General features: G+C 34.8%; 1 protein-coding gene across 11 annotated transcripts in view; it reads left to right on the top strand.

The window, feature by feature from the left end:
• VPS13B (vacuolar protein sorting 13 homolog B) overlaps positions 1-13,412 on the top strand; it is a 491,427-nt gene that overhangs the window by 243,949 nt on the left and 234,066 nt on the right. For all 11 annotated transcript variants that reach the window (XM_074815029.1, XM_074815038.1, XM_074815049.1 and 8 more), the window contains 2 exons: positions 7-134; positions 7,417-7,651. In XM_074815029.1, coding sequence (XP_074671130.1) covers positions 7-134; positions 7,417-7,651 — 363 coding nt within the window. The remainder of the gene's footprint in view (positions 1-6; positions 135-7,416; positions 7,652-13,412) is intronic.

The following is a 13,412-nucleotide window of genomic DNA, read 5'->3' as shown; positions in this document are numbered from 1 at the left end:
CATTAGAATCTCGTCCCTTGTCACTTCCTGTGAAAACCATGCTGAACTCATCTGAAAGCTGCAGAAGTCCTGAAGAAAGAATGAAGGAATTTATTGGAATAGTGTGGAATGCAGTTAAGCGCCTTACACTTCAGGTAAGATGAAAAGGAAGTGAAAAAACCTATGTCTTTCCAAACTTTATGATACTTTTTATGCATCCTAGTGCTTTTTATTAGAGGGTTTTTAAAGGAGCTCCCAAGTTTTATTGTCTTATTTCAGTAGTTTCAAAGTCTTAGAGAATGAAAAATAAAATATAGATTTTTGGTAAATTAAGCAAAGAATGCTTTGGTTTTAGAATATTAGTTTTTGAAGCACTTTTTTATATCTAAGGGGAAGACCCTTAAAAAAATTATATGAAGAAAAACTGCTTGTCGCACTTTTCTGTATTATAAACATAGCTATATGCTTTTTTTATCCATAGTTAGATTTGCAGAATACCTTCCTTTTTTAAAATATTAGAGGAAAGTGTGTATGATAAATACTTTCTTGGGGCGTATGATACAATATGATGTTATACAGTGATGGCTCAACTGCTTACTTGTCTACCTTTTCATAAAGGACAAGTAGATGACCACGTGGGTTAAACAATTTCATCCTATACTGCTCTAGACTTTGATCGCTCATCATTAAAAGCAGAGTTTTCATGTAGCAGTATATATGCATGCTATTCACAAAAAAGGCCATGTTGGAAGTCCGGTGTTAAGATTGATCAAGTACTAGATGGCTTAGAAATGCTAGAATTAGGACTCCGTTCTTCCAAGTATATATCAAGTGCCTGCTTAGAAATTACCCTAACTTAAAAGTATAGTCTGTGCCTTCTGAATAGTACATTCTATGAGATTGGTATTTTATGGTACACCAGCATACAGTAGCAAAACTGGTTTTGTGTTAAAATATAATTAAAAAAAATACACACACCCCTGTTTCTGATGGAAATTATTCATTGAATGCCTGTTCTTCTTCCTACCAAGAAATGTATTTATTTATAACAGGCTTATCCTGAAACCTGTGTCTGTCTTACTCCTCTTTCATGCAGAAAGTAGTGTCGGTTCAAAATATTAGAAAGGCTGAAAGTTTAAGTTCCGCCTGAGCAAGAACTTCAGGCTTGTGACTTGATTGCAGAACACGCTCAAGTTGAAGAGATGCTTTCTATTAACTCCATTTAGTTTTCAGCCAGCTCTTTCATCATAATTTCGTGGGTATTTTGCTTGTTTTCCTTTCTTTCTTAATGGCGTCACCACTAGAGATTAAAATGGCTAGATAAGGGAACTCAAGAGAGATAATTTATAAGGTCTTTGAAGGAAGCAGTATATTTTTTTATGCGTCTGGGTGGTACCTAGCACGATGACACTCCCTATGTAAGTGATGCTTATAGTTTGAGTCATAATAAAAATAATAATATAATACTGAGGATGATGAAGAACTGGATCCTTTACAAACGGGGAAAATTGAATTGGGATGAATATAGTCTGCTCTTACATTTTTCAAGGTACGCTTTGTTACGTGAACAACCAGCAAAGTGAATTTGTTTCAAAGAATGGGTAAGATACTGACCAACTAAAAAGGAAGTTTTTCTATTTGTTACCAAATAGAAAAAAAAGGTTGTGTTCAAACTAGTGGGTTTTTTATGGAGATAAAATCTGATGACAGTGATAGGCACATGTTTTCTCAGAGAGTAATTTGTAAATATATCGCTGCTCTAATGTAATACGCTCATGGATTAGAGCTAATACTGGCAGAGATTTTTTTTGTATTAGATGCTCTTTCTAGATTTATTTACTACTTACAGGGTTTTTCAGTAAGGTACTCGTGCTTTCAATTTTTGTCATTTTGAGTATGAATTTATATTTTTAGTTTTTATCTATGTTGAAATTAAATGGCCCTATGAATTCATACAACAGCTTACACAGTTTTGATATGTTTTATCCTTATGGTTTGATCATATTTGGTAAAGTATATGCTAATATCTTGCCAGAAGGACATTACATGATACCAGTGAAAAGTTTCAACAGACTCCAAGGAAACACCACAGGAGAAGTCCCAAGAATGTGCTTCCAAATAAATATACAGTAGTCCTTAGTTAAATATGAAGGATTTATAGATATGCTCATTTTTCATTTTATTATTGCTAGTAATCCCTATGTGTATTTTATTTAAATATATTTTTCAAGACACAAATGTATATATGTAGCTTTTTTCCTTCAATACCAGCCTAAATGGAAAAGCTGAAGTTTGTGCAAGGCAGTGTATAGAGGATAAGATGATGAAGGTTATGACTCTGTTTGTTTTTCAATTCAAGTACAGTATGATACATTTATTTTATTAAACATAATATACTATGCATTTTATTAAACACATAAATATATTTATATGTTAAATTCATACAGATTTTCTGTATTTTATTATCATTTGGCATGAACAAGGCACATTTCTAGAATATTTTGGTTAAGTGCTGGAGCACTTAGACTCTAAGGTTTTTTTCTAAAGCTGTTTTCATGTTCCTGGATCTTTTATTAACATGATTGTAGAACAGAAAAGTCTGTAGTTGTCATCAGATAAAACAGTACTTCATAACTTAAAATCATCAAAGGATTATTCTTTTAGTGGAAGTTTGAGTAAGTAAATGTGTTTGGAACCAAAGTAACTGGAAAGTTTATTTTGGATCCAAAGCTGGTACTTGCTTAGCCCTAGCCCTGGCTTGCTCATGATAGAATATTGCATGAAGATTTTGTGCATTGGAGTTGTGGTAAGCTATTAGTATTTAAGTGAAAAGACTTTCATACTTAACTATAAAAAGTTGTTTTTATTATTTAGTTGTTGTAAGATTTTTATATGCAACCTTGAAGTCTTTTTGGCAGTTACGCTGTGTAGGAGGGTAATACTCACTTTTCATGTGTTCTTCATAGTAATATAAACACAATTATTTTTAATTGGTTGTTAATGCTGAATTCCAGTGAGAACAATGAAGGATCTGTATTAAAAGCAAATGAATTAATGAGTAATGTTGCAATGAATGCCAACTGAATAAGAGTGTAATTATTACATATAAAACTTAGCCAGATATTCCACATACCTTTAAATATCCGAGATTATTTGAAAAAATGAGTCTGTTTCCTGAAATTATTGAAAATAATATTTTCTTTAAAGCATATAATTTTTACAAAATGTTAGTCAACGTGAAACATTGATTGAAAGAACAGAAACGTAAGGATGAGATTGACTAGAGTTCCTGTTCTTTGAACAGTGGTCTTTATTCATGGGTCAGGAAGAGATTCTGTGACTTGTAACTTAGCAGTTACAGCTATCAGCAGTTATTTAGCAGTTATGAGATAGGATGATTTCTTAAGTTGGTTACTTACCACAAACTAACAAAAAATTAAATTTTCCATAACTAAATAAAAACTTTTAAAAATCAAGCTTTCTTAGAAAAGAATAGGAATACCACGTAGTGCTAAAACATTGTGTTTTAAGTAGTCACAGAAAATGCAGCTGATCCCTATTATAGTCATGTACAGGTAGCCTGTGCTCTTACTTCTCTTACTCATGTACTCTGCTTTCCATTTATATTATTTTTACTTTTTGTCTAACTTCAAAACATGAATTTCTGACCTGCCTTCTAAAATTCTGACAGTTTGTGTCTGACTCAGCTGCAGATGGCCTAATTAAGTAGAGCTAATTTGGATGTCAGAGGCTGAGGTATAGTGTTATAGTAATGACCGCACCAGAACCCCTACATGAGATGTATAACAGTGGTTCTTTGCAGTTTTGGAAGTCATTGTGAGATGACTCTGCCAAGAGTATATGATGGATGATGATTAGTGTGAAGAGATATCACTTTCCAGGAGACACCCTTATGTGAGTGTCACCTTGTGGGTCATCTTCAATGCCTCTAAATGGTTTATATAGCTATAAGATGTGAGATAGGGAAGGGAATCTCCTTATGGTATCACTATCATGAAAGGCTGTGAAGACTTTTGTACAACCTGTCCCTCTTTGTTGCACTTGTGCAGGATAATTACGGCATGTCACCTGTTTTGTTTCACTCCCACCCACCCACCCTCCTCAGTTAGAAAGACCTAATTCTTCTGCAGCGTGTATTTCACTGTTGTCTCTATTGAGCAACATGCTCTTTTTATAAAACATGAATTTAAAACACTCCATCTAGTCCAGTAACTTAATATTTTCCTTTTTAGACAACAGAGTCTTTAAGTCATTGCACTTTTTTAGGCTTTTATATTAGTAAAAGTTTAGATCAATACGCTTTGTGTAAATTTTTAGAAGTGGACGGGAGAATGCTGCTTACTTCATTGGTTTATCGTTAGTGTGCATTACTTAGCATGTATAGACCTTGACATAATAGAATGAAAATAGGGGGTGATTCTGTTTCAAGAATTTGTAATAATTCCTTCTCTTTAACACATGAATGTGTTCAGTATTGGCAAAGAACACGTTGCTACCAAAACTGAAATAAGATCCTTGAAACAGAAAGGATGTTGCCATGGAAAAATGAAGTAACACTCAGTGCAGCTGCGAAGCATTAATGAATAGGATATTTTTTTAAAAGATCATTTGTGTTTGGTGTGGCTTGGAGGGTCCCAACCAGATGGTTTCCATGAACAGGATCTGACCCCCAGCTTGAGGACTTCTTACTGGCAGATTACTTCATTTTCTTTCCCTTGGATTGTCAGATCCTTACATTAATGCACGATTTACTGCTGCAGATTTATATTCAGTTACATAAATCAGTCACATTTTACATTAAATTCACAATTTTAGACACACAGTTTAACAGTTATTTAAAAAGTGTAAAAAGATTTATATGATAGCTTTAATATATGCTATTGATGTAGTTTAATTTTAAGAATTTGGATTACATATATTTTAAAGCACTTTCCAATTGGTGAAGCAATATGTAGTGCACATTCTCACTTTTGTCCAACATATAATTCCATCATTTTAGGTGCACTCTTCCATTCCTTCACTGGAACTTGTTATTAGACAGATCTCCAGATTCTGTCAGATAAATGTACCAAATTCCATTGAAGTTGATTGTATGTAAGCTGAATCTGCCTCTGAGAAGTTCAACAGGTGAAATTCAATTTTGCACTTACTGGATCTTTGTGCATCCAAGTTGGCAATTTCTTATGTAATTACAATAATTGCATGATTTGCCATAAAATGTGGAATCTTGCCATATATTCATTGTGTTGGCCTTTGAAATCCTGCAGTAACGTTTTTCAAAATTCATTTATTCATATAAAACTTTAAATGAAACACAAATAAACCGTATCTGTAAGCAGATCTGTAATATTACATACATATGGAGTGCCTGATGCTATCATGTAAACCCCACCAAAATTTATGCTCCAACTCCCATTCAGTTTGGAAATGAATGGCAAAGTAGCTGCCTATGTAAACACGCATTTCCCTCAGGCATTTGGAGGAGTAAAACTGTTGTGATTCCACTTCAATATTCTTGATAGGGCAAAGTAAAATAAAACAAAAATAATCTGAATAATTTGTCTTTAGTACAAAGCTGTACTGCACTGTAAATTAAGTGTAAAAACTCTACTGAGTATTGAGCCTCTCTTCTCAGGAGTACTTTGTAAAACATCTCCTGTAGATCGTGCTGCTGGTAATGTGATGAAGTATAATATCTCTCCAAGTTGGTGGAATTTTTTTATTATTATTACCACATGGTTTGTATATCCAGGCAGCATTTGATGTTAATCATCATGGATATATATATATATGAAGAATGGATGATTTGTTATAAACTGTTTACTCAGCAAATGCACTGATAAAACAAAAGTTATACTGATCATAAGTTCTTTTGTCATCTATTTATCATTATCCCACAATGGCTTGACCTGCAACCTATTACTAATAGACCATAACACGATCTAATGTGTCAGTGTAAAAATCTTTGCATATTGACACAATGACTAATTTACCAGTTAAAAAAAAAATCCAAATCTATTACATCTGTAACAATACACTGTTGCTTTTCATCCAGTATAAATAAAGTACACTCTGCAACCTTGGATCAATAAACTACTTATCAAAGATGTAATTAACTTCGTTTTACAAATCAAACAGTTCTAAAACTAGAAACAAACACAGACTTCATGTAACAATGTATTTATTTTTGCAAAATTCTACTTATATTTTTCTGCAGTGAATTCTTGTCAGTTTGTCTAAGCAAAAGGGCACAAAAATACTGAAATAAAGATGAATATCTGTGTTCTCACTAGGCTGGCAAAGTATTTACGGTGCTGAGGAATTCCATCTCTATTGCAAATCACTATTGTGGTCTTAAGGGACTATTAGCCTTCAGGGGAGGGTATGGAGTACAAACCTGGGTTGTCAGTTTTAAGCTGTGATCTCTTTAATGATGTCAAATTGAAAGACTGTTACGTAAGTTTACAGCAAACAAATGTTCTTTTATCACAGCTACAAATAACATCTTGTGTCCAACATTTTGTACACTAGGCTTTTCCAAACAGTGTGAAGAAATTAACTGAATCATAGCTTGTACTTGCTTAACAAAGTGTTCAAATGTGCAGGCTGTTAGGTCTATTTGATATCCAGGTGCAGAATATTACTTGTAAGAGCCAAGGAAGACTAACAGTCTGCAGCTTACACCATCTCTGAGTTAACAAGCCATGATGAGGTTTGGGTTCACTCAGCGTTGCTAGAAGATCATAAGGAGATAGGTCAGAAATGTTTCAGGGTAACAGCACTGCTTCAAAATAAAGAACAAAAAAACGCTATTTCATATGAAACCATATGCACTACTTCTGATTTGCAATTAAAACAGGACAAAAACTCTATAATCTTTGTGAAATTTATTCATTTCTCTGTCCTTGTATATGTGTGCACCTATCCATTTGTTTTAAAGTCAGTTTTTCACTGAAGTTTGTATTTTCCCTAGTTTATCTAATGGTTAACCTTTTTGTACATGCTCATGATTGTAACATGAAAGCTAAAGAACTGCAAAAAGAGGAAGGCTTTCTCAGCTTTTTTGTGAAAACATTTTCTGACTCAATTAAGCTTCTTGTGAAAGGCTGTTGAAATATAGATAAATGTATGTTCAGTTTATGTGGCATCACCTTTCTGATCAAATTTAGAGACCAAAATCACGCTTCTTTCCTACCCTCCCATAATCATACATTATTTTACATCCCATTACAAGAATATGTTATTTTCCAACATTTTGTGTTATCTTTCCTCTTAATTCAACTAAAAGCTAAGACTATTTTCAATCAACTATGATAGATGAGTAACTTGAGATTTTGTACCAAGATGAATACTCTACATCGGGGGGAAAAATGTTAATTTGTTTCTGAGAAATCTTTCTTGGCTTTGTTTTTTCAGCTTGAAGTGCAATCTTGTTGTGTATTCCTTCCGAATGATAGCCTGCCTTCCCCAAGTACTATTGTATCAGGTGACATTCCTGGGACTGTACGAAGCTGGTACCACGGGCAGGCCAGTATGCCTGGCACACTTGTTGTCTGCTTGCCCCAGATAAAGATTATGAGTGCTGGACACAAACACATGGAACCATTGCAGGAAATCCCATTTGTTGTGCTGAGACCCATCCTGGAAGAAGGTAGTGTGATAAACTCAAAAAAGCTTACACTTTAATTTCTATTTTTTACTGTTATGAAAACTATTGTTATTTTATTTTGAAAACTTCTGATGTTGTGCTGCTTTTTCAGCAGTATGTTATGTTTTGTATGTTGAAGCCAAAAGAATTCAGAAATGCAATTTTTACCTTCATTGATTTTGTCATTCGAGCTACTGTGTAGCCACAAACAGTACGCTTGACATAACAGGATGAGGCAGTGAATTCCAAGACAGAATTGAGGCAGGTTAAGAAGGACTTCTCATGTCACCTTTGCTGGAGCAAAAAAACCCAACAAGTCTTGGCTCTAACATTCAGACTGGACATTAGGAAAAGGTTCTTCACTGAGGGGGTGGTCAGTCACTGGAACAGGCTCCCCAGGGAAGTGGTCATGGCACCAAGCCTGTCAGAGTTCAGAGAGCATATGAATGATACTCTTTGTCATATGATTTAGTTTTAGGTAGACCTGTGAGGAGCATGGAGTTGCACTCGATGATCCTAATGGGTCCCTTCCAACTTTACATATTCTGTGATTCAATGTAAGATGAGAAAATAAATTCATAAGTATAACAGACTATCAAAATAAAAGAATAAGACTTTATTGGTCATCATGGTAGGCAACAATTGTGTTCTGTCCTGTGTCTAGAGATTGTAGCAAAAAAAAAAATGACAAGGTGATAGAGGTGTGAGTTGTAGATCAATTTGAAGGAAGAATCAGCTTTTAACATGCTGCAACTGATTGAGAAGTGAAAGGAGGGAATAAGCTGTAAAAGACCTAGCAAGTGAAAACAAGCTGCTTATATCCAATAAGATTTTTTTTAAAATTGAGCCCTTAGAAATTACCAAAGTAAATGGTAAATAGATTTGCATCAATATTCTGAAGGAATACTGATGTAAAAATCTTGTTCTACAGATATTCGTATGAAAAATAATTTATTGGAAATAGATGAGGCAAGTATCTTTAACAGTCTTGAGTCTTGGGGTTTGAGTTTATTTTAATGGCATTCATGGGATTAGCCTGATAACCAAGTTTAAGATTTCACGGATATGCCGTGGTTTAACCCCAGCAGGCAGCTCAGCCCCACACAACTACTTGTTCACTCCCCCTTAGCGCGATGGGGAGAGAACCGGAAGGGTAAAAGTGAAAAAATTAATGCATTGAGGTAAGGCAGTTTAATAGGTAAAGCAAAAGCTGTATGTGCAAGCAAAGCAAAATAAGGAATTAATTCTCTACTTCCCATCAGCAGGCAGGTGCTCAGCCATTTCTGGGAAAGCGGGGCGCCGTCACACATAAGTTACTTGGGAAGACAAATGCTGTAACTCCAAATGTCCTTCCCCTTCCTCCTTCCACCAGCTTTTATTGTTGAGCATGACATCATATGGTATGGAATATCCCTTTGGTCTCTTGGGGACAGCTGTCCCGACTGTATCCCCTCTCAAATTCTTGTGCACACCCAGCCTACTTGCTTATGTGGTGTGAGAAGCAGAAAACACCTTAACACTGTGCAAGCACTGTTCAGCAGTAACTAAAACATCCCCATCTTGTCAACAGTTTTCATCACAAATCCAAAGCTTAGCACCATACCAGCTACTATGAAAAAAATTAAGTTTATCCCAGCCAAAACCAGTACACTGGTGTATGGTTAGTTCATTATTGTATTCTTGAACTATATTATTTGGAAAGAATTGTTGCTGCTTTGTGTATTTGTTCTAAGACGAGGAGAGGGAGATGCAGCAATTGTTCCATTGCTTTTGTGACAGCATTTTCTGGAAAAAATTAAGCTGTTTTCTGCATACTTATTGCTGAAACATAAACAGTTATAAAGGTATGCAATGAAAAATTAAGTCAAAAGCACATTCAAGAGCTACTTCTGCTCCTTCCATCTGAAATTCGTTTGGATTTATAACAGTGTTTTCCCTCTCCCTTTGTTCTGCCACTTATATTGGACCCTTCATCTCCTTCCTTTATTTTACCTTAACTCACAGCAACAAAAATAAAATTGTAGTTTTTTAATACTGAAAGTCATATTAGAGATGCTGCCAACTGAAAAGGAAAAAAATATAAAAGAGAAAGAAAAGAGAGAGCAAGAATGGTGTATGTGTTTTTCATAGTACCTTTCAGTGAGAATGATCTAATTTGCTAATCATAGTGACAGATAAAAGATAAATAAATTTAACCAAAGTCTTTTGTTTGTTTTAAACTGATGGTGTAATTTAAACCATTTATGAAAGTAAGAAGTCATTTGAATTTTGTCAAACCCAGATTTGCAGGAAAGATCCTAGTGAGAGAAAAGAATCCCCCTGGTTGGGATAAAGCTTATGGTAAGGAATTTATTTGTGTGTGGCTTTGTGCTCTGGGAGTAATGCCAAACAGAAGTTCTCACAATCTTTATATTTTTGATTCTCTAATGGAGCTGTTGCCTTCTCCCATGCCAAAACTTCCCCTTAAACAGACTATTAAAAAGTTTTTTCAGAGCTTTTAAGTCGCCTTCTTTGTTTCTTCCCATGTAGAGGTAAATAATTTTTATGGACTTTTATTGGGAGAGTCTTTTAATTTGCATTCTGTCTTTGAACAAGACCTAAGGGACATACCGTCATTTTACCATCTCTCTGAAATTATACTTATTCAACCTTGATTTTCCTGGAAACTATTTTTCGAATCATTCCTTTTATAAAGAAGATATAAGTAAAAGGCTTGTTTACAAAGACGCATTGTTACTTTTAGGAAAGCTGTGTGCTCACTCATGTATTTTTCTTGTTACTTGAAAAACTAAAAGAGGAGGAAAAGGGAGCATACTCTCATTTGGGGATATTGCAGCCTACTCACAGACACTTACTGGCCTCAAGATATCAACATACTGTAAAAATAGTTTATACAATATCCCACAATCAGGTCTTTCCATTTTCTTTCAGAGTTCTGATACATTTCTTTTTTGTGGTAACTGTAGTTTGAAGGAATAATTAAAAGAACATTTTAAGTACAATACTTCGATATGAGGAGCAGCTGAGGGAACTGGGGGTTGTTTAGAGAAGAGGAGGGAGACCTCATCGCCCTCTGCAACTACCTGAAAGGAGGTTGCAGAGAGCTGGGGATGAGTCTCTTTAACCAAGTAACAAGCAATAGGACAAGAGGTAATGGCCTCAAGTTGCGCCAGGGAAGGTTTTATTAGGAAGTATTTCTTTACAGTTAGGTTGTTAGGTGTTGGAGTGGGCTGCCCAGGGAGGTGGCGGAGTCCCCATCCCTGGAGGTGTTTAAGAGTAGGGTCGACATAGCACTTAGGGATATGGTATAGCTGGGAACTGTCAGTGTTAGGTTAATGGTTGGACTGGATGATCTTCAAGGTCTTTTCCAACCTAGATGATTCTGTGATTCAGAAACATAGCTTAGCTCAGTCATACTACATAACATACTAACATAAATGGATTTATCTATGTAAAGAATGGGATACTCTGTTGAACTTCTGTTGAATAACAAATACAACTAAATAAGTTCATAAAAAGGTATTAAATTACATTAAATATTGCCTTTCTAGTTCAAATCAATGCGTTGATGGGTCCATGAGGTAGTATTCACTGGGGATATTAAAACAGAATCGTAGAGCAGCCCAGGCTGGAAGGGACCTTTAATGATCATCTGGTCCAAACTTTCATGGCAGAGGGAGCCTAGATGAGGTTATCTAGCACCCTGTCCAATCACCCTGAAAACCTCCACATCCCTGGGGAGGTTGTTCCAGTGAATGATTGTTCTTACTGTAAAAAATTTCTTATATCAAGATTAAACCTCTTCTGGTACAACTTGTACCTGTCTTCTCTATTTTGGCTCCTTGTGCAGAGGGAGACCTCTGTCCTATTTGTAGCCTTTTAAGTAAAATAGTTACTAAAAAGAAATTAAATAGTTAGAAACTCAGTTTGAGCAGAACTGAAATGTTAAGAGAATTGCTTAGGGTGAGTTGTGACTTTCTGTGCACACTTGTGTACATCCAACTTCAAATACTTGACAATTCATCTATATACTCTCTAAGTCCCAACCTACAGTGTTAGGATAAAATGTGGTAAATGTACAGTTGGACAAAATATACTGTAGATAGACTTCTGGACTGCTAAGTGGTCTTCCAAAAATTTAAAATCTTAAAATAGGAAAATAAATTGAAGACATGAAGGGAACTAAAATTTTGCTTCACATAAATCACTTACTTTAGAGTAATAACAAGAGCACTTTTGGCACCTGTGAAATCTCCCTGTGCTTAGAAGCTTAAATTTTTAATTATTTTAATTTAGAATTGTTTCCTGGCACAGAAAAATAGAGATATTTAGGTGAGACACAGTAAAATACATTTTAGAAACTGGTGTTCAAAATATCTTAAAATTGTTGTTGTTATTACTAGATAATCATATTCAAGTTCTCAAATGGATAGCAGTACACTGACAATCATGTAAATCACTATTCCAAACATTTAAATCTGAGACATGGGTTTTGTTTGTGAAATACGGCAAATTATATAATCTCACAGATTTTTGTAGCATATGTTTAAACTCAATAAGTTGTCAAGTGACTTGTAGGGAAATAGAAAATTAGGGCCTCTAATACTAGTGTGTGAATTAATTATAATGAAATGTATTGGTCATAAACTACTAAAATATAATAGAAGCATATAGATTTGAACCTGCAAAAAAGGCAGTTAAATGTTTGAAGTAGAGCAGCAGTATGTTGGCATTCTTAGAAGTTATCATCTTGCATTAGATTTAAAAAAAATTCTCAGCTTCAGTATAACTGAAAAAAAATTTCTGTAAATTTCAAGATGAATACTTGAGATTCAAATAGAGTGCTACTTGAGTTGATATTCAATGTCACCATCTGTAAAACCTGTAATTATTGTATTTAACTTACCTGTTATGGTTAATGGCCGTATAAAATTAGTTCTCACATTCTTTAGTATCTGAATAGCAATGAATTCTACATGAACAACTTGTTAATGTTGCATTCAGCTGTTAAAGCTCTCTAGTAGCTGGGTTTAAGTTAGAAAAGCTTGCGTGTTTGTGCTTACATTTGAAGTCTGTGGAACTAAATCTTATCTGCTGAAAGTGAGCTCTGGATTTGGACAGAGCCCTTAGGGCTTTCAACTGGGTGCACCTAGAATTCTGCAGCCATACAACTGCTTCCCTGTTGCATGACTGGGAGGAAGTACAACAGTGATCTAACATAATGATTGCAATATCTTTTTTTTAAACTTTGCATGTTGCACAAGAATATGAACACATATAAAGACCCTGCAACGTGGGTGCGGAAAGGGAAATGAAGACAGAGTGGTCAAGATGCTTTCTGAAGACTGCAGAATATACTTTTAGCAATCTTTCATGATCTCTGTCCTACCATTACTAATTTTAAGCAAATAAAATTTCTCTTTTGTACAACTGTTAATATTGTATACATGTTGTGTACAACAACCACTTCTGGAATCTGGTTTTTAAAATAAAGAGAAGTGTCATATGAAAGTGAGAGCAAACATATAACAATTATTAGTAGTTAAGTACATTTATCAATACTGTATATCATGCATTTGGAAAGGCTTACAATGAGCATTAACCCTAGCTAGGAAACAGAGTGCATCAGATAACTACCAGAGAAAGTGCTTGCACATAGCAAAAATTCATAATTATATATATATTGGAAAAATAACTCAAACACTCTGTAGGAAAGGGGTCTTGCTAAACTGTTGCAGGTAGCAGATAAATGACGAAAGTCAAT

The sequence above is a fragment of the Strix aluco genome, chromosome 1 (assembly GCF_031877795.1).
Source record: "Strix aluco isolate bStrAlu1 chromosome 1, bStrAlu1.hap1, whole genome shotgun sequence".
NCBI lineage: Eukaryota > Metazoa > Chordata > Aves > Strigiformes > Strigidae > Strix > Strix aluco.
This window is presented reverse-complemented; position numbering and strand designations above follow the sequence as displayed.